General features: G+C 48.4%; 1 protein-coding gene across 8 annotated transcripts in view; it reads left to right on the top strand.

The window, feature by feature from the left end:
* The window catches only part of TRIO (trio Rho guanine nucleotide exchange factor), a 354,620-nt gene that overhangs the window by 268,579 nt on the left and 60,316 nt on the right, over positions 1 to 25,725 (top strand). For all 8 annotated transcript variants that reach the window (XM_023239465.2, XM_045038713.1, XM_045038715.1 and 5 more), the window contains one exon: positions 7,147 to 7,390. In XM_023239465.2, the coding sequence (XP_023095233.2) occupies positions 7,147 to 7,390 (244 nt within the window). The remainder of the gene's footprint in view (positions 1 to 7,146; positions 7,391 to 25,725) is intronic.

The following is a 25,725-nucleotide window of genomic DNA, read 5'->3' as shown; positions in this document are numbered from 1 at the left end:
GGGGCTATGAGCATGTACTGAGAACAGTGCCTGCCTCGCATGTACACAGTTGTTGCTGCGGCTTCCTCTTCAAAAGTGCTGCCTTCTCCCTCATTCCTGGGTGTTGATATTCATTACTGGCCGTTGCAGATGGCTGCCTGTGTCATCCTCGCTGCCCTCGTATCTGCCCGCTCTGGAGCACAGTGCATTTGGAGCTGTGTGTGTTTGGAGCTGGAAGCTGCCTTAAGAATACATTACGAAGTATTAGTGCCTGGACTTAGGCATTTTGGTGGCTCAGCAGTAAAATACCACATAATGGGCAGTCCCTGAAGAAGAGGGGGACCCTTGCTCAAAACATACCCCCCCCACACACTCCCCTTTAACCCACCTCACTGCGTTTTGGCCACGCACACATAAAACGACTGCATGCGTTCCCAGGATAGGGTCATTCGTCCACGGATACTCGCGGATCACCCAGTGTGTGCCAGCCCGGAACATGTAGGCATGAGCAGGGTGGCCAGCCCCCCGCCCCCGCCAGGGTGATGGAGCACACCTGCCTTTGTTCCTTCCTTTTGCTAATCTTTGTTTTCGGTCTTCCTAAGTGACTGTGGTTTTTGTAATTTTTATCAAGTGTTTTAAGCGCTTTCATAAAGCCGCAAAGTGGAACGTAGTCTTTGATAATTTTAATCAGAAAAAAAATCCCCCACGCCAAAGTAGAAAGCCTCAGTTCTAAGAAAAGGTAGGTTTTCAGTTTTTTTTTTTAAATATAAAATTTGGTTAGAAATTTAGCAAAAGTGTTTATAAAAGTAGTGGTGCATCGAGAAACGCTTTTTAATGTAAATTTGACGGAACTGGTCAAAGTAACCATCGTAGGAGGACGCCCGCTTGATTCAGACGGGAGGCAGGGCGTTTACTCCAGCGGTGGTTCCTTCTGGCAAGAAGCCCAGTCAGCTGGTCGCTGGCTGGCGTACCTTCCCTCTTCCCATCCCTGTATCAAAGACGTGAGGAGTCCTTTCACAGGGACTTCTCTGGACGAAAGATTGCGTTGCTCACTCCGGAAGTTCAGCAAGCGGGCTCCTCTGGGTGAAGTGGTCTCTCAGAGTTTCTGCTGTTCCAGGGCGTGGTGACCTGAGGGAGTGCGGGTGGTGTTCAGCTGTCTGCTCCCAGCTCCCGTGCCTCGCTCTGCGTTAACCAATTAAGTTGGTCATCGATCTGTTCGGCGGGCGCTGGCATCCCCGTTCTGGTGTGTTGAGTGGGGGGAAACGTGATGTTAGTGCGGGTCAGCTTCTGTGAAGCCCCATACGAACTCGCTGTCCCACCTCCAGTTGGCCTCACTTTTTACTTCAAAGTTTGCCCTTTTTTTAGGTGGGGCTTTTAAGTTTGCTTTTTCACATCAAATTTTCCATTCCACCTCACGTATGTCACACAGTCAGGGAGGCCTTCCAAGAATGATTTTCATGTCAGAAAACCACCGTGCGACAATGTCAGTAAAGAATTAACACCCCTGAGTACCACACTCTGCTTTCTTTTCTGGATAAAATACTGGGTATGGTAAGCTGCTGCTTTGGGGGGGAAAAAAAAATCTTCTCACAGATTTTTTTTTTTTATGTGCATGTGTAGTGGAAACCACAGAAAATTTACCATATTAGCCACTCTTCAGTTCTCACAGATTTCTATGCTCAGTGTGTGAGAGCCCATCAGAGTGGTCCGCACTGAAACTCAGCAAATTTTGGTGAAGGTTTCTCCCGTAGATTTGGCCTCGGGGTCGGGGTGAGCACGGGCCCGGCTGCTCACATGGGTAAGATGGTTGCCGATACGCCCCTGTGTCCGTGAAGTTGTGCAGTGAGAAGCTTGGGTGGGTGAGAGCCAGGGATGTGGCGCGTTTCCTGGGGGAACTCTGAGAGATGCCAGTGGCTGCCCCTCTCTGGTGAGCGTTGCCAGTAACGGAGCCGTGTGCTCTCATCCTCTCTAGCCAGGCGGCCAATTTTTGGTCTGCTCTGTGTGGAGCCTCCACAAAACCACAAGACTCTTTTGTGAGGTTTCTGAATGACTGAACTGTACTGGGTTGTAGGATGTGACTGTTCACAGAGTTGACACACTCTGTTCTTTAAGGAAAAATGGCTTTTATTAGACCACAATGCCCCTTCCCTTTTGAATTGCTCTCCGAACATTGGCCAGACACCCACCTGAGTTGATCTTCGGTTCTTGAAGTAGAATCGTTTGCAGCAAGGGCCGCGTGGTCCGCCATGCTAGTCGTAAAGAGCCCGCTCCTCCTCTGGCAGAAGCTGCCCCAGAACTCACCTGGGAGCTCGGTTATTCAGACCAGATGTTTGCCGTTGTCCCTCCAGAACTGTGTGTTCTTGTACAACTGCCTCGTTGTGCACCAGAGAGGGGCATCTCCGAGGAGGGGTGGGCTGAGAATTCCCCAGCTGTGGGTCTCTTTTCGTTACTGCCTTTAACTGGGTTCAGGCAAAGCAACGGCCTAACACGGTTTCTCCAGAGAACATAAAAAATAAAATTCGGTGCCGCGTGGTGATTGTTGAAGGTTCACGTGCCAGCGACCAGAGAGGAGTGTTTCATCCTTTTGGGTGAAACTACAGCTTGTTCATTTTCAGTCATTCTGGAGAGAATTCAGGCAAAGGGACCCTGGTTTGATGCTGCTAATTGTGCATCTGGGTCATTGGAGTTCCCTCCGTAGCCCTTGTAGTCTTGGAGGAGGCATTTCCTAGCTGGCTTCCGTGCTCCGTGTGCTAAGGAGGGCCTTTTCACTGCCATGCTTTTTAGTCCCCATATTTGTTGTTTAAAGGAGAAAGGCCGAAAGATCAGGGGGAGGGGGAAACTGTCCTCTGATGTGCATTTCACAAGAGTTAATGTGAGTCATGGAAACTCAGATTTTCATAAATTGCAATCCTAAACTAAACGCATGTGGTGAGGAACCCCTCCTAGAAGTCCCTCAGACACACAGAAGTGAGAAAGATACTGGGAAAACTGTCACAGAGTATGGCTGGAAGGGAAAGTGAATTTTTAAATGAGATCAATGGAATGGTAATTCTTCAGCACAGTAATGAAATTGGGTCACTGTTGGTAGCAGCATCACTGAAAACAAGTACGGTCTCAGTCATACTTAACGATGTATGTTATCTGAACTTTTTCCGATCAGGAATTTAATTCTTACAAGGTAGTAATGATTTACATTGCTCCCTCAAAATAGTTATTTTAAGTCTTTTATTTTAAAAAAATTTGGTTTTTTTAATTAGCAAACTGGTTTTATTTATTTATTTATTTATTTATTTATTTATTTATTTATTAACGTTTATTTACTTTTGAGACAGAGAGAGACAGAGCATGAACGGGGGAGGGTCAGAGAGAGAGGGAGACACAGAATCGGAAACAGGCTCCAGGCTCTGAGCTGTCAGCACAGAGCCCGACGCGGGGCTCGAACTCACGGACCGCGAGATCATGACCTGAGCCGAAGTCGGCCGCTTAACCGACTGAGCCACCCAGGCGCCCCAGCAAACTGGTTTTAAAGGCAGGTTTTGTCGTAGGTTTAAAATATTCGGCTGTGAACATTGAGACAGAAATGCACAGGACGTATGTGCTCTAGAAAACATCCAGTTAGCTTCCCCGTCCCTTAAAGATTTGTGCAGGAGATTCTCATGGTAAAACCAAGAAGATAGCGATGTTTTTAAACGATAATCTTAGTGCTGTTTAAAAACTGATTCTTGTACTAGGTTTTGTTAGTAAGTTCTCTGAGGTCTTTGAAAAAGAACTGTATGTAACTCAGTATGAGATTCTTTGTCCGAACAGGCTTGATTTTTATTTCTGATGCTCTGTCAAGTCCACAGATGTTTCCAATAGTGTTTGATTACTCTGTAAGGGGCTAAAGCATCCGTGCCAGAAATAAAGTCGAGCTTAACTCTCCTCCTCAGGCAGCCCCTTTCTCTCCTTCCCACCCTTCCCCCACCCACAGAACATACCACGTGGCTCAGAGCAGTCTGAAAAATTAATAAAATGCTCAAGAATGAAGCCAGCAAAGGCCTGGTGATGAGATAATGTGTCCTGAAGTTGTGCTTCCCAGGGCTGGGCGTGGAGAAATGGCAAGGCAGCCCGCAGGCGGGGGTTGTGCTGTGTATACACACACACGCACACACGGGCGGGTCACTGGTGGCCACGGGGGAGCTCCAGCAGGCTGGAAGGGGGCCCCCAGGAAGTATGGGCCCCGAGGGGCCTCAGCACGCTGGACTCCACACTGGGCCTTGTCCACTGGTTGCGCCTTCCCTGGGACAGGAAACAGCCCTCGTTTTTGTTACAGGGATTAACCCCTTCCATAATGCCATAATGCAGGGTTTTACAAGGGAAATTCTCTCTCTTGGGCCTCTGCCTTTAACTCTTTTAACGTGAGCATCTTTGTTCACAGAGAAACGTGTGGGACTTAGCATGGGTTTCCCACAGAGGAATTTATAAAATTTAGAAGGGGATTAAACATTTGTGAGAAATTTCCTCTGTGGCCTAGCGAAGACAGTTCACTTTGTCGATATTTGTGTTGCATTATGGAGGAGTTTTGTTTTGTTTTGTTTTCTGTGGTTGTCTTGTGGACATGTGTTTCTTATTGTAAATATCTAAACTTCTCTCAAAAGACCGGCTATTAGAACAGGAGGATACTGAACAGCGTAGGGCATGACAGGACCAGCAGGCTGCGGGCCTGTGCAGGAGGCACGGGTTCCCAGTTCTCTGCGGGTGGATCTGATCTGCAAGGCTTCTGGAACAAGGCTGCTTCCCAGCAGGAGGCCCAGGCGGTCCTTCACCCGCTGGCCACAGCCCAGCCCGCCTACTCCTCTGTCCCTGTGTGTTCTCTGTGCTGCTGCCCTTCAGAGCGAAAGAAGCCTGGGTGTGCTGCACACTGAGCACAGGCAGAGTTTGCTCCTGAAGTTACAGGAGAAAAGCCCACGTTCCATTTCAATTTCTCAAATGCAGCCTCTGCATTTTTAGAGCAAGCCCATTTTGCGTTTTTCACTTCCGCAAATGTTTATCTGCTTGTGGGATACAAAGCACTGGGCAAGCTAGGCTTCAAGGCTATTCAGCAACCTCTTCGTATGATCCCAGTACCTGCCATTGTTGGCACTGGAACTCGGGGATGACGGAGACGGGCCCCATCTCTCCCCTCACGGACCAGGCATGGAAAGTTCACAGAGAAATAACAAACCCGCTTGCTGGTGCTAAGGGCACGTGCATGCGCTCAGACACACGCACACACACACACACACACACACACACACACACACACACACACAAACAACCCAAGACGTGGCTCATTTCAGAATTGAGACACGATTTATTTAAAAACCTAAGACAGGTGCAGGAGCAACTTCTCAGAGGGCTTTGACAGGGGCCTGGAATAGAGTGGGGACATGGGGGTTCTGAGCAGACGGGTCTCATGGACACAGTGCAGGGCAGGACCACCTCAAGGAAGACACGCTCCAGGCTGTGAAGCACATGAGGACAAGCGGCAGGGTGGGCGGGACCTGGCTGTGGGGGCTTGGGGCTTTGAATCCCACACGAAGGAACTCCTCGTGTCTCAGGTACTTGAATGGGAGGCTCTGCATTTCAAAAAGGCAGCTGCCAGCAGCGTTCAGATGGCTTGGAAGGTGAGCCTGAAGTTAGGGAGGCCACCAGGAGGTCACCGCAAAATCCAAATGAAGCATGGCACGGATGGGCAGAGGAAGGAAGTAATCCGAGACATGGCCTTAAGTTTATTTGATAGCGTTTGGAGAGAGAGTTTTTAGCTCGGGTGACTTGATGGTGAAACCATTATCCAAAAGGCAGCATTGGAAGAGAAACAGATCGGGGAGGTGGGTAATGAGTCACGTCCTAGACTCACTGCTTTGGAGGGAAATGCCCGAAACAGTGACGAGAGTCCTCTTTAGCTGCTATCTGGGATGTCTGCTTGGGGAGTGATGGGCACAGAGAGTGTGGTTACGGAGCCGCACGGGGGGATGGTGGACACGCAGCAGAGCTGGAACCTCCTGGGGCGACCTGGAGTGAGGGGCCAGCAAGACAGTCCAAAGATGGGGAGCGGGTGACAAGGTTGTTGTGTAGGAGGGATGTTAATGAGTGTGTGTGTGTGTGTGTGTGTGTGTGTGTATACACATATATATACATATATATATATATGTGTGTATACACACATAAACATATATATATATATATATATATATATATATATATATATATATATATGCGCATGCTGTCCCCGGGGCATGAACAGTGTAAGGGGCAGACAAATGGGACACAGGCCACAGGCAAATAGTGATCACGGCACTGTATCTTTCTGGAGTTCGTGAATGTGCTTCAAAGGGCCTAAGAATTAGTTGAGTTCTAATTTACAGAAAATGGGAGTGAGCTTAGTGGGAGGGGAGAGGTACGGAAAGGAGCCTCAGACCAGAAAGCACATAGCATAGGGAAGTAAGCCAGCGTCCACAGAGCATACGGAATGGCATGCTAAAACACGGCATGGGAAGAGGGCTTGGGAAGGACCCGGCGGGAGTGCCCGCTAAGAGGTATCCTGGGGGGTGGGGGGGTGGAGAGGAGCTCTTGGAGGGACTGGAAGAGAGAATAAGGCATGCACTGCCCATATGTAGGGATCTCATGGCCCCTTCGGTCTCCCTGCTGCGCGGCTGCTCCCTTTTTCAACCAAGTGGTGCCAGAGAGCCTCACACTAATAGCCTGGCTCAAACACCAAGTGGGAACTGAAACTTCAAGTAAAAGTATCATGTTGTCACCGTATGATGCAGTGATCCCCCAAGCAGCCTTCAGTTTTTACTAGTTTGCCCTATGTTTAAAAAGGATTATATAGCACATTTTGAGCAGGGAGATAATGATGTCTCAGGCACAAAAAGATAGGGACGCTCATATGGAAAATTGTATCGGATTCTAACAGTGAAACCCTCAAAAATCATAGCCATACAGTAAAACATGGAAAAGCAAATAACTGCCCCCGTAATTCCAGAGGGAAGCGAAGGGGCAGTGCAACCGGAGAGCCCCCACTCAGGTGGTGGCCAGTCACTGCCCCAGCCCCCGGCTCTTGCTGGCCCAGCTCAGCCTCGCCCGCAGGGGCTGCGGTGGTGGGAGCTCACTGACGTGTCCCTCTCCCTCCCCCCCCCCCCCCAGCTCTCTGGCGGCTGCGAGCTGACGGTGGTCATCCACGACTTCACCGCCTGCAACAGCACGGAGCTGACCATCCGCCGTGGCCAGACCGTGGAAGTGTTGGAGCGGCCCCACGACAAGCCTGACTGGTGTCTGGTGCGGACCACCGACCGGTCCCCCGCCGCGGAAGGCCTGGTCCCCTGCGGCTCTCTGTGCATCGCCCACTCTAGAAGCAGCATGGAGATGGAGGGCATCTTCAACCACAAAGGTAGGGATCGTGAGGCACGGCTGGCTCGTGCCCAGCTTCTGCCCCTGCTTCTTTGCAGCCTGGTGAGGGGTATGGTCTCTCCTCATCACTCGTGCTTCCCTCCATTATCACTGTGTCTCTGGGCTTTTCTAATCCATCAAGAGCTGGAGTGGACGTGAGGATTTCACCTGTTACTCAGACCAAAATGGTATCAGTTTGGAGAGAGAGAGAGAGAGGGCTCTTCTTCTGGGGCCAGTGTCGTTCATAAATTGAGAACACGGAAGGTGCGGGTCCTCTCCAGGTGATGAAAGCAGGTAGGGAAGGTGGGACCATATTCAGCGTCTCCTTGATCATGTTTTCACAATGTGCTTTCTTTGTTTTGTTACCGTGAAATCCCAGAAAAGCAAGCATGCAGGCCCTGAGTGTAGCCAGGCCTCCTTGCTACCTTGTGAAGTATCTCCGAACATCCCAGACTGCCCAGGCTCGCCATGCAGAGTGGGAACGGAGCTGGGCTGCGAGGGAGAGGGTGCGGGTGGGCAGGGCCGTGGCTGTGCTGTGACTGTGGCAGGAGGGGCTTTTGAAAGATGCACTTTTCCCCTGAAATGACAGGGCATTTGAACCAAGCAGCGTTTGGCATTCCTTGGTGATTCCTCTATTTAAAGGTAACCATGGCAAGACTGTTTCTCCATGTGTGTCTGGATGGGTCAGTAATGGGCTCCTAGTGACAGTATGCGAGCATGTTTGTCCCAAATGTCCAGGTTTGGAGCTACTGAGCACTTCAAGTGTGGCCAGTCTGAACTGAGCTGTCCTGCAGGTACAAAATACATGCTCGATTTCAAGACCTCATATGAAAAAAAAAAAAAAGTGTAATTACTTTATAGTCGTTATAGGTTGAAATGGTAATATATTTTATAGAGTGAGTTAAATAAAGTTTTATTATGGTTAATTTAATTTCCTATTTCCTTTTACTTTTTAAAATCGTAGCTACTAAAAATTTTTATACATTGCGTGTGCAGCTTGCGCTATGTTTCTTTTGGACAGTGCTGGTTTCATCTCAGTGAAAAGCTCACTTGAGACTTCAAGCCCTTTTGAGAAACACTGGTCATTTATAGCTTCTAGAAAAGTGTAGAATGTGTAGAGTTCACCTGCTTTGAACCATATTACGTCAGTCTTCATTTCTCTGAAGTACTGGCAAATGGCAGATTCTTGCAGATCTGGGGATATGCAATTTGTTTTCTCTTCCTGAGAGAACAACCCTATACTCTGCCATATTCTAGTTCTTTTTCTATTAATTTTGGAATATTCTGGTCACTCCCTCCATTTGTTATCTGTGCCCGCTTTGCATTTTTCATGACATGTCTTGAGGACCATCTTCTGGCTGCAGAGGTACATTTCACTCATTGCGTTGAGCTCAATGAGACTGCACAGGACACAGCTACTGATTGATTAGCTCACCTTGTTAATTGTAGGCACAACCGTGTTCCAGATCCCTCAGGGCCTAACAGTGGCCTGATTGTCACCCCAGTAAGAAACTAGAAGAATTGAGCTATCATTCCTTCAGGGATCCAAACAGAAGGAGAATTTTCAGATTTTGGCCAAAGGCCAAGGTGTCCGCTCTCGTTCCTGGCAAAGCTGCCCATGAGTTTAGACCAGCGCTGGACTCCCCCTCGTGTGGCACTCGAGTGCCAGTGGCGGGGGGGGGGGGGGTCTGTGCTGGGTTAGCCCGTTGCCATGGGGTTTCCAAAGTTACATCATATATTTAAGTCCCTGAGTTTGACTTGAAAATAAAGTACAACTTTTCCCCTTGAGTTGATTATACAGAGGAGCCCTGGTGAACTCCAGCTACAAATAAAACTCGTTCTGAAAGATTTCTTTTTATATGTGCCTTTCCCGTGGAGTGTTCTTTGCTTCCCAGTGTTCACAATTGCAGGCTAGCCAAGAAGAAAGAACTGTGTATTTATCGCACTTGACTTTGTCCTGAAGAGTTGTTACAGAGGTTGGGTTTTTGCTGGTTTTTAGAATCAAGTACCAGTTTGTTGGCTGGGGCTTTTGTCTCCCCTATTCTGTGACGCTCTAGCCCCTGAGAAGTTCCTCCTTGCCCCTCAGAAACCCTGTCACGCTCTTTGTTGAACAAGAAGATGTTGCTTCATTCAGTAAAACCCGTTGTGAACTAACAGCTCGTCCAGTAGATGGGAGCTCAGAAACCTTACCCATTTTTAACATTTTTCCTGCATTTGTATTTTTCCTATAATGCAAGGACACTCTTAAGATTGCTCACTTGCTATGTTAGGACTGGGGCAACGGGCAATAGATTAGATTCAGGGAAAGTAAATCTTCCTCTGGGCTCTGTGACAGGCCTCTGCCAGAGCATCCTGTCCCTGTTCAAGTCCAGGAAATCTGGCCATAGTGACCGGGGTCTCCACCTAGGAGAAGGGGCCTTCCTCAAATAGATGAGGATCTGGGAACGAAGTCCAAATAAAAAGACACAGAGACTTGCGGGACAAGAAGCCGCTGCCACCTGGGGAAACGGGAGATCTTGATTTGCTTCCGCTCAGCCCCCAACCCTTCTTGCTCTTACGTGGTGGGAAGGTGGGTGTGCCACCGTGATCGCTTGCACGTTGGGGTGTGCTCGGCCCTTCGCCCTTTTGCACACATACGTCTGCTACCCGACATCTACTGTTGGGCCCCGGGCTGGGCTTGAAGAATGCTGCAGTGAGGACTTACGTGTGGCCCCTGCTCTCTGAGAACTCGCTGCTTGTCACTGGCATGTCTCCTCCTGACAAGAAAGCAGGTTGTCTCGCCTTCCACGTTCTTCCAGACTCCTGAAAGTTAGGGAGCTGTCGTCAAGTGTCTGTCTCTAGTCGCCAGATAGTTTCTTAAACACCTTCCATCATTCACTGCTCTGACCTTCCAGGCAGGAGAGGAGGCACGTTTACTAATTTCTGATTCCAAAATTATCTCAGCTTTACTGCTTCAGTAATTTATCTAATAACTCCCTAGTCCAAACAACTTAGATTTCCGAACATTTCAGATGTAAAAGTCGTGCCTGTTAAGGTCAGATGTCTGTTTATTTGGTTGCGAATGATACTTTAAACGCTGCAGTGTGAATGTGAGTATAGACACCTCATCCAAGGAGGGCCCAGGACTCACTGTGAGCACTGCGTGTGCTCACTCAGCGGTTTTCAAGCACCGCGAGGACTGGAAGTGCTTTTATTTTCTGTAAACTTGAGCAATGTAGGGAGATATCAGAAATGTAACTTATCTTGGGGGCGCCTGGGTGGCTCAGTCAATTGAGTGTCCGACTTCGGCTCAGGTCGTGATCTCATGATTCATGAGTTCGAGCCCCACATCGAGCTCACTGCTGTCAGCACAGAGCCTGCTTCGGATCCTCTGTCTCCCTCTCTCTGCCCCTCCCCCACTTGCGCTCTCTCAAAAATAAATATAAAATATGTATGTGTATACACGCGCACACATGCGCGCGCGCACACACACACACACACACACACACACACACAAACATAACTTATTTTAAGTGAACAAGAAACGTAATTGCTCAGTTTGTTTTCCAAGGAGATAGTTTCGCATCTGAAACAGGGTGCGGACGTTCCAGGGTGAACGTTCTTCGGTTGAGAAATGCTTTCCATTTTGTGGGGGAGTCCCACACAGGCAGGTTGCTGGCAGAGCGCACTTGGTAGACCGGTGGCATTGGTGACCGAGTGTCAATCCTGTTTTGCTCTGGTGGCCCAGTCTGCCTTCTTCACAGCGTCGGTGACACTGGCTCAGCAGATACCCCACACGCTGAGGCAGAATAAGGACTCAGCAACGCCTCGTGCTCATCCAGTCTGGTTTGTGTTGGCGGTTTACACCGTCACTGTTCCATCAGAACCTCTGGGCTCAGGGCCTGGACGCGGACACCGCCCCCAGCGAGTCTGATGTGGCGCCCGGCCTGGCGGGCACCGGCCTCCCACCCTCCCCTGGGTGACGCGTATGGATTTACTGCCGAAATAGGTGCCGTGTAATCATCTTTAATCTCTTCATAAATCCAAGGGATTTTCTTTCCTTCTGCCCAAACTTGTAAAACTTGTCACTTTTCTGCATTCATTTACTTAGTCTTGATCATAGAAAGTAAACAGGAATATCAGAAATGTTCGTTTTTTCTGATGAGGCCAGTTGAAAACATCCCCGTTTTTATGCTGCTCTAGACGGAGTGGTTCGGTTTTTCCGTTTCTTCACAACCCAAACGATCGTGCTTGAGAGTTTCGCTGTAGGTTCAGGGGGTAACCCAGCTGTCACCCAGCCATGCGGGGGGCACGTGACAGGTGCCAGAACCCAGAGCTGGTGGTGACGCACATTATTTTTCTACGTGGTACAATACACATAACGTAAAAGTTACCGTCGTAACCCTTTTGAAGTGTTCGCTTCAGGGGCATTGAGTTCATTCCCATTGCCGTGTCCCATTACCACAGCCCGTCCACGGCTCTCTCCATCCTCCCATTCCCCGGCCCCGGGCCGCCCGGTTCTGCTTCCTGTGTCTATGTCTACTGTCTATGACAGTACTTCTCCTTTTGTCACTGGCTTATTTCACCCTTAAGTTCACCCCTATTGTTGTGTATGTCAGAATGCCCCTCTGCTCTGAGGCTGAATAGTGTTGCATTGTGTGTGGAGACCACGTCTGTTTCTCCCCCTACCCGCTGGTGGACCCTGGGGCTACTTCCAGCTTCCGGTCATCGTGAGTGATGCCAGTGACCAGGAGCATTCAGATCTCTCAAGTCCTTGCTTTCAGTGCTTTGGGGAGTGTACCCAGAAGTGGAGCTACGGAGTCCTGTGATAATGTTTCAAGTTTCCTGAGCTTGCCACCACACGTGGTTACCTTGACCTGAGTCATGCGTTTCAGGCACACCGTCCCTTCCTCAGTGCCACCACTGACGCTGGCCCGCAGACCTCCCGGTGCCAGTGCTCACGCCTGTCTTACTGCAGCGAAACGCAGACCCCCTCATGCTACACTCCTCAAGTTTCTTCAGTGACTTGCTGTCGCTCCCAGCCTCCTGCTGTGTCCTACAGGGCCTTGCGCCTCGCACACATGTGTGCGCATGCACACACACACACCCCCCCACGTGTGTACCTGCCCTCTCTCCCCCTAGTGTGGTATGTCAGGTAACAGGAGGGGTTTGTCTTAATCCCTCGCCCCTTCCTGACATTCTCTGCCTCTTCTTACCAAGTAAATGAAAAATCTTAAAGGAAAAAAATAAATTTATCCAGTGAGTCTGTGGAGGTGAGGGGAGAACAGAATAAATCTTGATGCAGTTAACAAGTGTTACAGCACAAAGGCTAACCTGAGAAGGTCCCGAGGAGATGAACTTGGACTGAAGACCCACGAGGAAACACGTAGAAAATCAATGAAAATGCTTTAAAACAGATTTCAGTACAAGCATTGGGCACAGACATGGTGCCATACTTACAAATGTGATTGAGGAGGTACAGACAACATAGGTTGTAAACAACAAGACTGATGAGGGAGGCAGAGAACCTCTTCTTGGCACTGAGAGTGAGTGAGAACGGAGAGAAGGGGCCGGATCGTGGCGCACCCAGGGGAGCTTTGCGCTGAGGCCCGGAAAGGGGGCGGGTTCTGCTGGGCTGCTGTCTCAGCAGGGGTCTGCATGCGGGATGAGCATCCAGTTCCTTTCTGTTTTATGTCCTTTACGTTAAAGATTCACACTTTGCATGGATATGTTTCCTGTGACCATGGGGCCATTCCTCAAGGTCGAGAGACATGGGCATGCCTGGAGGTCAGAGCTCCATGTATGATTCTCGGGGAACCCCTGACCACAACCGCTATATGTAAAATTAATACGTGTTTCCCTTGAGGCCCAAAATGCAGTGCACGTGAGCCCCCTGTCCCCCCTCCGGGGCCATCCCCTCCCCTGGGCCCTGTCTTCAGCCTCCCCGCCTCAGCATCTGGGCCCTGTGAGCTGTTGGCTTTGTCTGTCTGTGGCCGCCCCACCACCACCACCCCCTCCCCAGCTTTGGGAGGAGGCCAAGTCTCTTCCATCGTCTCAGCTCTCATGTCCCTTGGTCCCCTTTTATGGAAATGAGACCAGGTGACAGGACCTTTCTAGAGGTTTGCAGGTAGTGGAAGGGAAGGACTCGAAAAGCTACCAGGCGTGTCCTCTCCCAGGGACTCCCCGCCCTCTCCTGCCCGCACTCCCAGCCTGTGCCTGTCGTCTGCTGGCCCTGAACTCCTAGGGTATGTGGAGGCTGTTTCCCTCCTCAGAATACAAGCAGATACTAAGATTCCTCACCCCTGTCCAAACCGCTTTCCGGGCTCCCAGCACTGCATCAGCCTAGTACGGGGCAGCTGACAGACGGACATCGTGTCCTGTGCTCACAGGAGCCGTGGCCTCGTCCTGTGCTCTCCATCCCCGCCCTCAACCCCGCCCCGACCACCACCCAGAGAAACGGCAGCTCTGCGAGACTGAGGTGCTTCTCTAGAAATCTCTGTGACCAAGAACAGAGCTCCCCTGCCCGAGGAGGGAGGCCTCTTGCATCTCCCCCAGGATACTGGGGATGATCGGTTTAATTGTGTTCAACTCACACGTGAGTTTCCCAAATCGTGAAACACTCGGCCCCAAAGGGGAATCAGCCTCCTACCTCTTATAACTGCTTAGTGACTTTTAAATGACCTCGTAAGTTTTCAAAAAACAGGACCTCGAAAAGGCATTAGTGCTGTTAAAAAATGTGGTTGACTCTATTGTGGTTTTGGTGTATTTAGACATCTACTTAATGCCAGATTGCCACTGTTAATCAGAAAACACACCCCAGGCATATGCATTTCAAACCTATACCTGCCCACATACTCTTTTAAAAAATATATAATGGAAGGCATATATACTTTTTCAAAAAAATTAGCTTGGAAAAGAGCAGATTTTAGTCAGTCAGAACAGCTGCTAATGTAAATCCCTGTGGGAAGAGGAACCACACCAAGAACAAAGAGTGGTCCCTCTTCTGAGCCCCCTGCAGCCACAACGGGGTGATCCGTCCAAGACCTGTGATTAAGGACTGTGTTCTGTGCAGCATGTAATTATGGAGCCTCACAAGTGGGCCATTACTCTCTGAATGCTTCATGTTGGAGGTATTTTCATGTTCCAACTTTACATTAAAGTGTTTATTAAAACAGGAAAAAACCATGAGCAGGTATTGACAGTGTCCATATTAAGATGATCACAAAATTATATACATAGCACAGTCATAAACAATGAGAAAACCGTCTTCCCACACTTGCTTTAAATGGCCACGGCACAGTGTTTAGGGAAAGAAACCTAATCAGGGGAGAAGGGATCACCAGGGACCGTCGGAGGCCGCTCTCCTCAGCATGATGCACAGGCTGGGGGGTGTGGCTGCAGGTGCAAGGCAGCGTCTGCTTCCCGCTTCTCTCTGGACCGCAGTTTCCAGCTGCCTCCTCTCTGACATTTGTGCATTTCAAACATTGCAATTTATTAGACAAACTGGGATTTCTCTTCTAAATGTATTCACTCTCATTAGGGTCTGCAGGAGCTGGGGGAAATTACAGAGATGATGTGTTTGGTAAGAAATTGTGTAAGAGTACAGTGTGCTGGTTTTCAGTAGTGTTTTGAACGCGAATAGATGCTGTCCACAGTGGGAAACAACAGTATTTCGGTCAGACTAACTTTGCGCGTGTCTCCACGATTTATTTAGTAGCTCCTGGCTCTGAGAACACCTGATAAAATAGCACCTAGGAAGTGTGTGCCAGCCAAACCCAAGTGTATTTTGGCTTTTGCCTCTCTGTTCCTTCTGTTCAGAGAAGCATGAGATGACTTTGTAATTATGTTCCCAGCACTAACTTTCCCATGAATGGTGAGAATTTTGGTAGATTTGACCGTAAATCCTTAAAGTCGAGCTGCCCCTGCAAGGAGAAGGGAAAATACCTTCAGGAATTCCAGCTGATTCTGGGGAAGTGGGCCCCGACAGGTTCGGAAGCACAAGTGCGTGAGGAGAGCTCTGGTGCCTGTTCCCAGGAAAATGAACATGGCTGTACAACTTGCATGCAATTCCAGCAACCCCACGTTCAGAACTTCCATTCTAAACAATAGAAGAAAAAGCCAGATTTTAAACCTTACTTGTAGACGTTTTGCATTTCGCACCAAAAATTAAATCGCGAAAAGGTGTAAACTGAGAAGTCTTACTCCCAGTCCCATCGGCTGTGTAAGGAGTAAGAATGACCATTTTATTCATTTCTTCCTCCTCCTTCTGGTATTTTGTGTAGCAAGTACAGACATTCACATATTCTTGCCTCCGTTTTCTTACGGGAAAGGTAGCATATTTTGGCCTCTTTCAGTCGGTCATGTCTTCTTTTAGAAACAGCATAACCTCGTTCCTTCTGACAGTTGTGTTGGACCTGGTGCGTCCCTCGGGGGTGCACGTGGGCCATGCCATGTGGTTGGCAGTCCCCTGCTGTCACAGGCACACTAGCGGAGCATCACCCCACTCCCTGCACAGGTTTACTGTGAGGCGGAATTCTCAAAGTCCAGTGCACGGGTTGAAGGGTAAATGCACTCATGGAAGCAGACTTTTGAAGAAGAATCACCTGAATCATAAATTAACTACATCACAAAAATAACTACATCATAGAGGTGCTATATAACGACATTTTGTTTTATATATTTTTTAATTTCAATAGGAGTCATGAAAATGTGATCTGTACCAAACCCCTTGAGTTCTCTCATTTCATTTTACCCACTTAAGGGGGTGGGGGGGGGAACCTTTGAATAAGGGTTCTCTTTAAAGTCATTCATATAAATTAAATCACAAGTTTCTGTGTGACTTGAGCGAGGTGAGATTTTGATGGCCATATTCCACAGGACTCCATGCAGGAGCATACTATGGGATATTACTATAAGTAATATTTCACCAGTACCTGCTTTTATTCCAGATTGAGTCGAAAGGGTGCCAATTAGGAGTTTGCCACTAAGTGTTAAGTGGTGGTAGAAGCTTCCAGAGAATCAACAGCTGTTTGTAGTGCCTCTGTCTTGCCTCCCATTTGTGCAGAGCCACTCAGGAGTCCAAATCACACCATCACCTCTGAGAAACACATTCCTGAAATGGCGCTGTCTCTGGGTTTTATAAGGGGCTTTCAAGTCTCCGTATGTTCTCTGCACTTTCTGAAGGATTCAGTTTATCATTAACCTTTCACAATGAATTTTGAAAAATACTGTTTTTAAATACCTCCCCAACCTAAAAGTTGCTTCCTTCTTTATTGACACTACAGGAGGGTTTTGGAGGGGACAGAACTGGGCTGTGCAGGGCTGGAGGTCAGTCAGTTAAGGAGGCTGACCTTTCAACTGTCGCCCCCACAGCCAGCTCTGTCTGGAAGAAGGACCCTTCCTGGTGTTCTGTGTGGACCAGAGCAGGGCAATCCTGGAATCTTCCAAGTTGCTTTAGTGTCTGAGCCGTTGAGAGCGTTTTAGTGTAGTCTGACCAGCAGGGACAGGATTGCTTTGGACAGCTTGGTAATTCCATAAGGCTGACAATTCCAGGGGGTCATCATTTTCCCACAACTTTTCTAGTCACGCTCAGGACAGGAGGGGACCCAACGTATTTATTATTTGAGAGACCCTTTCAAAGATTTAAGAGGGCTTTAAACAGTCTCATTTGCCTTGGCTGATTTGCAAGGCAGCTCTGGAATTCTGTATTATTTTTAATGGTAATGTAGCCCTGTGCGTCCCCTTGCATCTTTTCCTTTCCCACCCCTTTTCCTGAGTCTGTAGAGCTTTGAATCTACTAGAAGGAAGGAATACTGATGTGCTGTTCTTAGAGATTAGTTTCCTCCTGTCTCAGGAATAATCAGACGATTCCAGCCCTGGGTTATGGAGCAGATTGTTACCAGACAAGGGAGGAGGGGTGTATTAGTCAGCTCTGGTTACCAAAATACCACAGACTGCATGGCTTCAACAACAGCAATTTATTTTTTCATAGTTCTGGAAGCTGGAATTGCAAGGCGACAGCACCAGCAGGGTCGGTTTCCTTAAGGCCTCCCTCACTGGCTTGCAGACGGCCATCTTCTTGCCGTGTCCTCACATGGTCCTCCTGTGTGTGCGTCCCTGGTGCCTCTGTGTGTGTTTAAAGTTCCTGTTCTTATAAGGACTCCAGTCAGATTAGGACCCACCCTAACAGCTTCATTTTAACCCAGTCACCTCTTTAAAGGCCCAGTCTCCACCTGTGGTTACATTCCTAGGAACTGTGGGTTAAGACTTCAACATACGGATTTGGGGGCGGGGGGGGCCAGTCAGCCCATAGCAAAGGGTACTGTTGGAGCCCTGTAGCGGAGGGGATGTGTTGAGGGCTTACGGTGTGCCAGGCACTGTGCTGCTCTTCTCTACAGTTAGTCCTCAAGATGTACCCCAGTGCCCCCATTGTCATCCCATTTGATGATGAGAAAGTGGAGGCATAGAGGAATTAACTTAGCCACAAGTTCTTGACCACTGTGCATCCTGCTCTCCACACAAGCCGGAAGGAGCCTTTGGTCCAGGGAAGAAGGTGTAGCTTCTAGAGACAAACTCAGGTGCCCGAGACCAGCCATCGTTGGCGGAAGAGCGGATTCCAGAAGCTGGTCTCCAAAGTCCGCTGTCCCCAAGACCGTGCCTTCCTGGAGCCATAGGTACATTCCTGAGAGCCCACGCCACCCCCCCCCCCCACCCGGCAATCCCTTTGTCTGAGAAGGTTCCGTTTTGACTTCCTCATTTAAATGATGATAATTCCAGTTGCCTTCCATCACCCAAAGAGGTCCTCTTCCTGGGAACCCACCCTTCTTTTCTTTCCTTTGAGACACTTCTCTCATCTTCCCCCTCCCCTAGTGGAGCACCGGGCTGTATCCGCAGTGAGCGTCTTGTGATAAATGAATGGAACCACCGTTCGCAAAAGGAAGAATTTTCTCCCCACCAGCCCCCCGAAAACCATCAAAACCTGCCACTTGGTTTTTCTTGCAAACTCTGGGGAAGTAGGCTTCCTGTCGGGTCTTCCCATTCTCCCTCCCTCGGTGGTTTTGTGGTCTGTACCCCACTCGAGTTTAGCAGAACTGGGACATCAGAGCATGTAGTGGCCACAAGGGGTTGCTGACATTGCTCTAATTTTTTGAGCACTGTTGTTTCTGTTGTTTTTTAGGGAACACGTTTGTAAGGTTTCCCATCTCATGTTGCCATTCTGCAAATAACCCACAGTGCTGATGCAAACAGAGAATGTCACAGTGAGTTAAAGTGAAACGTAAAAAAGGAGTACTTGAATGTGTGTTTTGTTACAGTAAGAGAAAAACTCACATCGTTTGTGAGTAAGGAAAGCAATGAAAAGGAGCCTATCGAATTTTTGGCACCCAGAGGTGGCGTTTGAATGCCTCAATAAAGGTGCTTTTGTGGATTGGCAACTGTGCTCGAAAGCAGCAGGAAATAATGTGCTGAATGGAGCCCTAAGAAGCAAGACTTAGTCATCCCACCCGCTCCCTCCAGAGCGGGCGGTGTTATCTGTGGGCTAAGAAACTGGACAAAACACCCTCTGAACAGGAGTATCTTTGTGCGTGGAACCTGAGAAGCCCGACCCGGGTGCCGCAGCTGTTTGGAGGCCAGCGCCGCGGACATGCTGCGCAGAGGGGAGACGCTGGGGACGGGGAGCGGGCCGGAATCGCTGTCCTAGGAAGCGTGGGCTCCAAGATATCCCCGTGTCCGTGACTGTGGGACCCGTGTGGCTCCTTTAATTGGGGTTCGGAGCTAGCTTGAAGAGAGGCTACCAAAAACTCAGCAGGGTTATGAAGGGCGTTCAAGTCTCAGGAAGACACTAGTAATTTTGAGAGGAAATTATAGATACTATTCCTCAGAGTTAGGTCATTAGAGTTTCAATATCAAAATGTAGTCGATAATGCGCTGCATATTCCATCTTTTGCCTTTAAGGTTTTGGGGGACCTTTTCATCGTATTTTAGCTGCCTAATAATGTATGTTTCTTCTTCAGAATAGAAAGACTTTAGACCCTGTGGCTCATCTGAATTCTAGTTTTACAAAAGCTTCTCTTCTAAATTTTTTTTTAATGTTTGTTTATTTTTGAGAGAGAGAGAGAGAGAGAGAGAGAGAGAGAGAGACAAGAGTATGAGCAGGGGAGGGGCAGAGAGAGAGGGAGACACAGAGCCTGAGGCAGGCTCCAGACTCTGAGCGGCCAGCACACAGCCTGACGTGGGTCTCGAACTCATGAACCGCAAGATCGTGACCTGAGCCAGAGTCGGTCACTTAACTGACTCAGCCACTGAGGCGCCCCAGAAATAGCTTTCTTTTTACGTATGTTTTTAGTTCTGATTTTAAAAGCGCCATTTGTGGGGGTGCCTGGGTGGCTCAGTCGGTTAAGCGTCCGACTTCAGCTCAGGTCACGATCTCACGGTCCCTGAGTTCAAGCCCCTCGTTGGGCTCTGTCCTGACAGCTCAGAGCCTGGAGCCTGCTTCGGATTCTGTGTCTCCCTTTCTCTCTGATGCTCCCCCGTTCATGCTCTGTCTCTCTCTGTCTCAAAAATAAATAAACATTAAAAAAAAAAAAAGGCACCATTTGTGGGGTGCCTGGGTGACTCAGTAGGCTAAGCATCCGACTCTTGATTCCCACTGTGGTCAGGATCTCACTGTTTGTGAGATCAAGCCCCTCGTCAGACTCTGCACTGACAGCATGGAGCCTGCTTGGGATTTTCTCTGCCCCCACCCCTGCCCTCTGTCTCTCAAAAATAAATAAGCTTTAAAAAAAATGAAAATAAAAGCACCGTTAGTATATGACCTCCCCCCCCCCTTTTTTTTTGTTTGTTTCTTAAGACCTCCTTTTGCAAAAATGACCTTCATATTTTTTTGGATAGATTAATAATGGGCCCTTGAACATTGAAGTTCTAATTTTAAATATTTGAGGAATGGTCATCGCAGGAGACAGTTACATTAAAACTGATTTTTGGGGAGTGTTTTGACCAAAACAGTTTCTTTCAAACCAACTTAAATCATGAGAATTGAAATTGTTGAAGTTTTGCCCTACAAATATGCCGGCAGATAGTGATTTTATATTCCTACAGTATATTTCTTCAGTAAACCATAGATACCTGTTTTCACAGGCCATGGATTTGTCTAATATGTTTCTTTTCCCACAGAGATTCTCCTCTGAATCTGCCTATTTTGCTCTAGTAACTTGTCCCACGCTCTCAATTTCTTTAGCTTTTTGTATTTATGCAACCAGAACGCTGAATTCATTTTTTAAAACGTTTTATTTTGAAGTCATTTTAGACTTCCAGAAAAGCTGCAGAAATAGCACAAGGAATCCCTGCACCCCCTTTGCCTAGTGCACCCCACCCCCCTTGGCACACGGCACATGACCCTGGTTCGGTGACCAGGAGCCTTGATGCAGTTGTTAATTGGCCACAGCTCTTGTTTCAGGTTTTGCCTTAAGGTCTTTTTGCCTGCCTCAGGGTCCAATTCAAGACACGCGTCGAATTTCGTTTCCAATCTGTGCTAGTTCCTCTGCCTTTTTTTAATCTTTCGTGACCTTGACACCTTTGAAGTCTTACCAGTTCTTTGTTTTGTAAGCGGTCCCTCAGATTGGGTTTGTTGATCAGATGTCTTCTCATGACTGAATGTGGTGCATGCACTTGTGGCAAGAATACCACAAAAACGACACTGTGCATCTCCGTGCGTTCCCCGGGGGCTCGGGAGGATCCTGACGTGTGTCCCTGCTGGTGGTGGTGACCTTGGTCGCCTGGTTAGAGTGGTGACTGCAGTATTGCTTCGCTGTAAAGTTACTGTTCTTCTCTTTGTAAATAGTACCTTGTGGGAGTTATTTTGAAACTATGCAAATACTGTTTCTCATCCTGCCTTTACCCACTCGTTTTAGCATTCGTCAGTGGTTCTCACCCAGAACCCTCGTTACTGTGCTGCTTGCCTACTGGTGATTCCTCGTCTCCCTCATATCTTCTAAATTTATTAATTAGAATTCTGAAAGGAAGGGCTGTCCCCCTGCCTCATTTGCTTATTTATTCAGTTAATTGCATCAGCGTGGAGTCATGGGCATTTATTTCATTCCATGAGTCATAATCCAATATTGTCCTTATTTATTTGTTACTCAGATTGTTCGAGCTTCGGCCATTAGGAGCTCCTTCAAGTGGGCCTTTGTGTACTTTGGACACGCCCCATCGTTTTTTGCTTGCTTTCTTGCTTTCTGACACTACGAGGTTTTCCAGCTCCTCTTGTGTTTTCCTTGCTGCAACCCTAGATCAACCGTTTCTCCGAGAAGTCCTGGTTCTTTTTCTCGGAGAACGCTATGAAGCACTAAGGTCTTCTCAGTGGACATGTATGTGTACCTACCCAGATGCACACACGTGTCTACACTCATATACTCTCTGTCTCTCCGTGTAAGCACGCATAGAAAGAAACGGGACTTGATGTCATACTGAGACCTCCAACTCCTGTTCGGCAACACAGGGCTCATTCTAGTCCTTCACCTCTCCTTACCTGAAACCTTCCTTTCTGATAGTGAGACACCTGCATCTCATCATTCAGAATATACGATGGGCACCTGGGTGACTCGGTTAAGTGTCCGACTTCGGCTCATGATCTTGCAGTTCGTCGGTTTCAGCCCCGCGTCGGGCTCTGTGCTGACAGCCTGGAGCCTGGACCCTGCTTCGGATTCTGTGTCTCCCTCGCTGTCTGCCCCTCCCCCGCTCACACTCTGTCTCTCACAAACAATAAGTAAACATTTAAAAAATTTGTTTAATACATATATACTTTGAATCCTACGAGAAAAGGCTGTGATTTTCCTCCTTGGAAAGTGAATATTTTCTTTACCTAAAATGACTTGACTTTAAAATTTTTTTTTTTCAACTTTTATTTATTTTTGGGACAGAGAGAGACAGAGCATGAACGGGGGAGGGGCAGAGAGAGAGGGAGACACAGAATCGGAAACAGGCTCTAGGCTCTGAGCCATCAGCCCAAAGCCTGACGCGGGGCTCGAACCCACGGACCGCGAGATCGTGACCTGGCTGAAGTCGGACGCTTAACCGACTGCGCCACCCAGGCGCCCCTAAAATGACTTGACTTTAGAAGATTGAACTCCACCTGTTCTCACTGCTGACCCACACCTCTGTAAGACAAAAACATACAAGTCTTTTGTCTTTGGCTTTACAGTTTGGAATCAAAATACTGTTTTTCAAAGTTACTTAGGTAAGCGCTTTCCTTTAGTGTGGCTACGTTTTCCTTTGTAATATGGCTAGATCCTTTGTGACTGTGTTTACCTTACATTTTGAGGACACATTTGCAGGCACCCCAGACCTAGTTGATCTTAATGATTTGTTTTGGGGGGATTTGAAACATAACCGTGGCCCCAAGAGTCAGCGCTCAACCTTCTGACACACAGGTCTCTCCCGCTTACTTTCCCTGCACCCCTGGCCTTGGATCCTCACAGACCAACCTCGGGTAACGTTTTGGAAGGTGCTGTCTTCGGCAGTGGAACTTCTCTTTTGTGACACTTTTAATTCTGTGTTTAGCTATCAAAGAAATATCCATAACCTATCAAAAATACCAAATGCCTAAAATGTTTGTCTTTAACCCACCACGTTTAGTCAGTTTACATGCCTTCCTTGTTCGCAAAGGGCGTCTCCCTCTGTTCGAGACTGAGCTCCCCATCTGTTTCTTTCCCCACGTGATAGAATCCTCACACGGCAGGCAGGCAGGCTCCTCCTGTGCCCAGAGCTTTGACCCCATCCCGCACATTCTCCGACTTCTCGGTCGCTTCGGATTTCCCTGCCGGTTGTGGCCCAACCTCCCTTCTTTCCCAGCTGCTCCAAGAAAGCGAGGTCCCCAGCCTCTGTCCTCCCCGCCGTCCCTTCCCCACACGCGGCCGCCGTGCCCACCAAGCGTTTCTGCCTGCAGGCTGCCGGGGCCACCCTGGGTCTTTCTCACGTGGACTTGGTTCAGACTCGTACTGCAAATCCCGGTCACACCACCAAGGCAGGAATCGGCCTTGGAGTTCAAAACCTACTTCCAGGAAGCTTTTGCCCCACGGTCGGGGTTCTCTCCCCACTTTGCCTCGGCACTCTTCACTGATGTCAGCATTTCAGTTGGTTCCATGCCTGTGGATCCAGAGAGTTAGATCATCACTCCTTCCGGGTGGGGGTCAGGCAGCACCTTCACGTCATATAATTTATCTTTACGTACTTTATAAAGTGCCACGTTACTAGTAAACACTACGATAACCTCACACTTTCACACATGGAAGGGGGGATGGAAGCCTGCCTGCCTTTATTCCCCGTTTCCCTCTGTGTTACATCTCTCTCACACATGTGAACTTGACATTTTGAAGAAGGCAGTTCCTGGGGAAATTTCACACATGTCTCAGCCAAAATTGTAGTATTCATTTTTAAGCATCATCCCCTTCCTCTTACTAGAGAACATAATATTACCCATAATCATTTTCCCTGACAGCTTTTTTTTTCTTTTTTCTTTTTTTCTTTTTTCTTTTTTTTTTTTTTTTTTACTTTTTTAAATTAATAGCCCTTGCTTGGCAGTCTATATTTTTGGAAAGGGACAAAGTAAAATATTTAATAAAGGTTGTAGTAAATGAAACCTTAGAATGTCAATTAACTTGATTTCCTTTAGGACATAATTTTTACTGCCTTTTTTTTTTCTTTTTCTTCTGCCAATAAGAGAGAAGATTATTTATTCAGTAATAAAGTTTACTTGCATAAAAAGTGCTCTGTGCAGATTTCCGCCTCTTGCTTGGTCCTGGCCTGAGTACGGCATCTGGATCTATCACGGGACCATTTATAGGGAAAAACAAACTTAGGCTTTGCTTTTGGTCTTTTAAGAAGAACAGGAGGCAAATCCTACTTCGTGGCAGTTTGTTTTAGGGAGGTGTTACAAGTACTCCAGACAGCTTTCTTCGGGTGCGATGGGTTTATGCTTTTTTTGTAGTTGTGAATTGTATTAAAGTGAGAAAGAAACTAGAAGTCTATGCTGTTTTCACATTTTATACTTTGAGAATTTTTTGAACTCACTTCACAACTAGTGTGGGTGGTGGCAGAGAGAGAATACAAGTTGAACTTCCAACTGGGGAACTAAAAAGACAACATTGTTTCTTAGCAAAGCATTAAAACAACACAGAATCATCTGTACTGTTAGGTTAGATAAAACAGAGATAGGAGAATTACTAGTAACTCAGGAGGGTAGTGCCCTGTTTTAAGTGTCGGCTTCAACAAATAACACCCCTTCAGAAAATGTATAACAGAGAGCCACATTACAGTTTTAGAGTGTATGAAAGAATATTCCAGGTGACTGCCTCAGAGCAGGAGATGGGCCATCACAGTTTGGAGAGCACCGTGCTGGCCTCTCAGATGAATGAGGAACAGGAGCGCGAGTACTCTCACACAGGAGTCGGACAGTCAGACTTCATGGTGGTTAAACGGTGGAATGTCGCCTACGAAGCCATCGTGCTGTGGGAGACAAGGGAGAGAACCCGTGAGAACCTTCAAATAAAGAGTAAGAATTTATGTAGGCTAAAGAAAATATCCCGTTTCCGAAAAGGACAAAAATGAGCTTTTAAGATGCTTCGCTAAAAATGCCTTTACGAATCACGAGTAAAGGTATTTATTTTCACTTGTATGGCTGCTGCCTATAAGGAAGAGGGAAGCTATGTTTCTAATAAGCGAGGAGTGGCATTTTAGCCCAGTGATGTAACCGGTTGGCTGTAGACCGAATTGCGTGTCTTTTGGTTATCAAGTCACATCAGGAGGCACTATTTATTGTATGTCTCCGAGAAGACCTCCATCCAAACCTACACAAAGCCCAAGTCAGGAAGCCTGGCGTGGGGAGGGCGTCCGTCACTTGGCATTTCAGTGAGTGAGGAAATCACAGCTCTGGCCGCTGGAGGAGAGCAGAAACATCTGGCTCACAGTGCGCCCTCAGAATTTCCTTGAGCTCCAATTAGAGTCACTGTGGTAGAATGTAATCCGCAGCGTCTGGATATTCCCACATGTGAGACCCAACTGGAAAGCGGCGCTCAGAGGCGAGGCAGAGGGAGCGGCCGGCCACGGGAGAGGAGCTGCGCCCGCCGGCCACGGCTGGGCCCCCGGGGCCGCGCGGTCCCTGCCCGCCAGCCTGCCTGCCCCCCCCCCCCCCCCCTGCTCGGGTCCCGGCCCGCCTCGTCTGCCCCCCCCCCCCCCCCAGTGCCTGCCGAGCCGTTGCCGGCTTTGCGAGAGAGTGGGTGCCTCCGGCTCCTGGCCGGGATAGGCAGGGCGGGAGCCCTGAGCCTGCAGCCTCGAGGCCCCCGGCACCCACCATGCCGAACGGAA

This window comes from Felis catus, chromosome A1 (assembly GCF_018350175.1).
Source record: "Felis catus isolate Fca126 chromosome A1, F.catus_Fca126_mat1.0, whole genome shotgun sequence".
Lineage (NCBI taxonomy): Eukaryota > Metazoa > Chordata > Mammalia > Carnivora > Felidae > Felis > Felis catus.
This window is presented reverse-complemented; position numbering and strand designations above follow the sequence as displayed.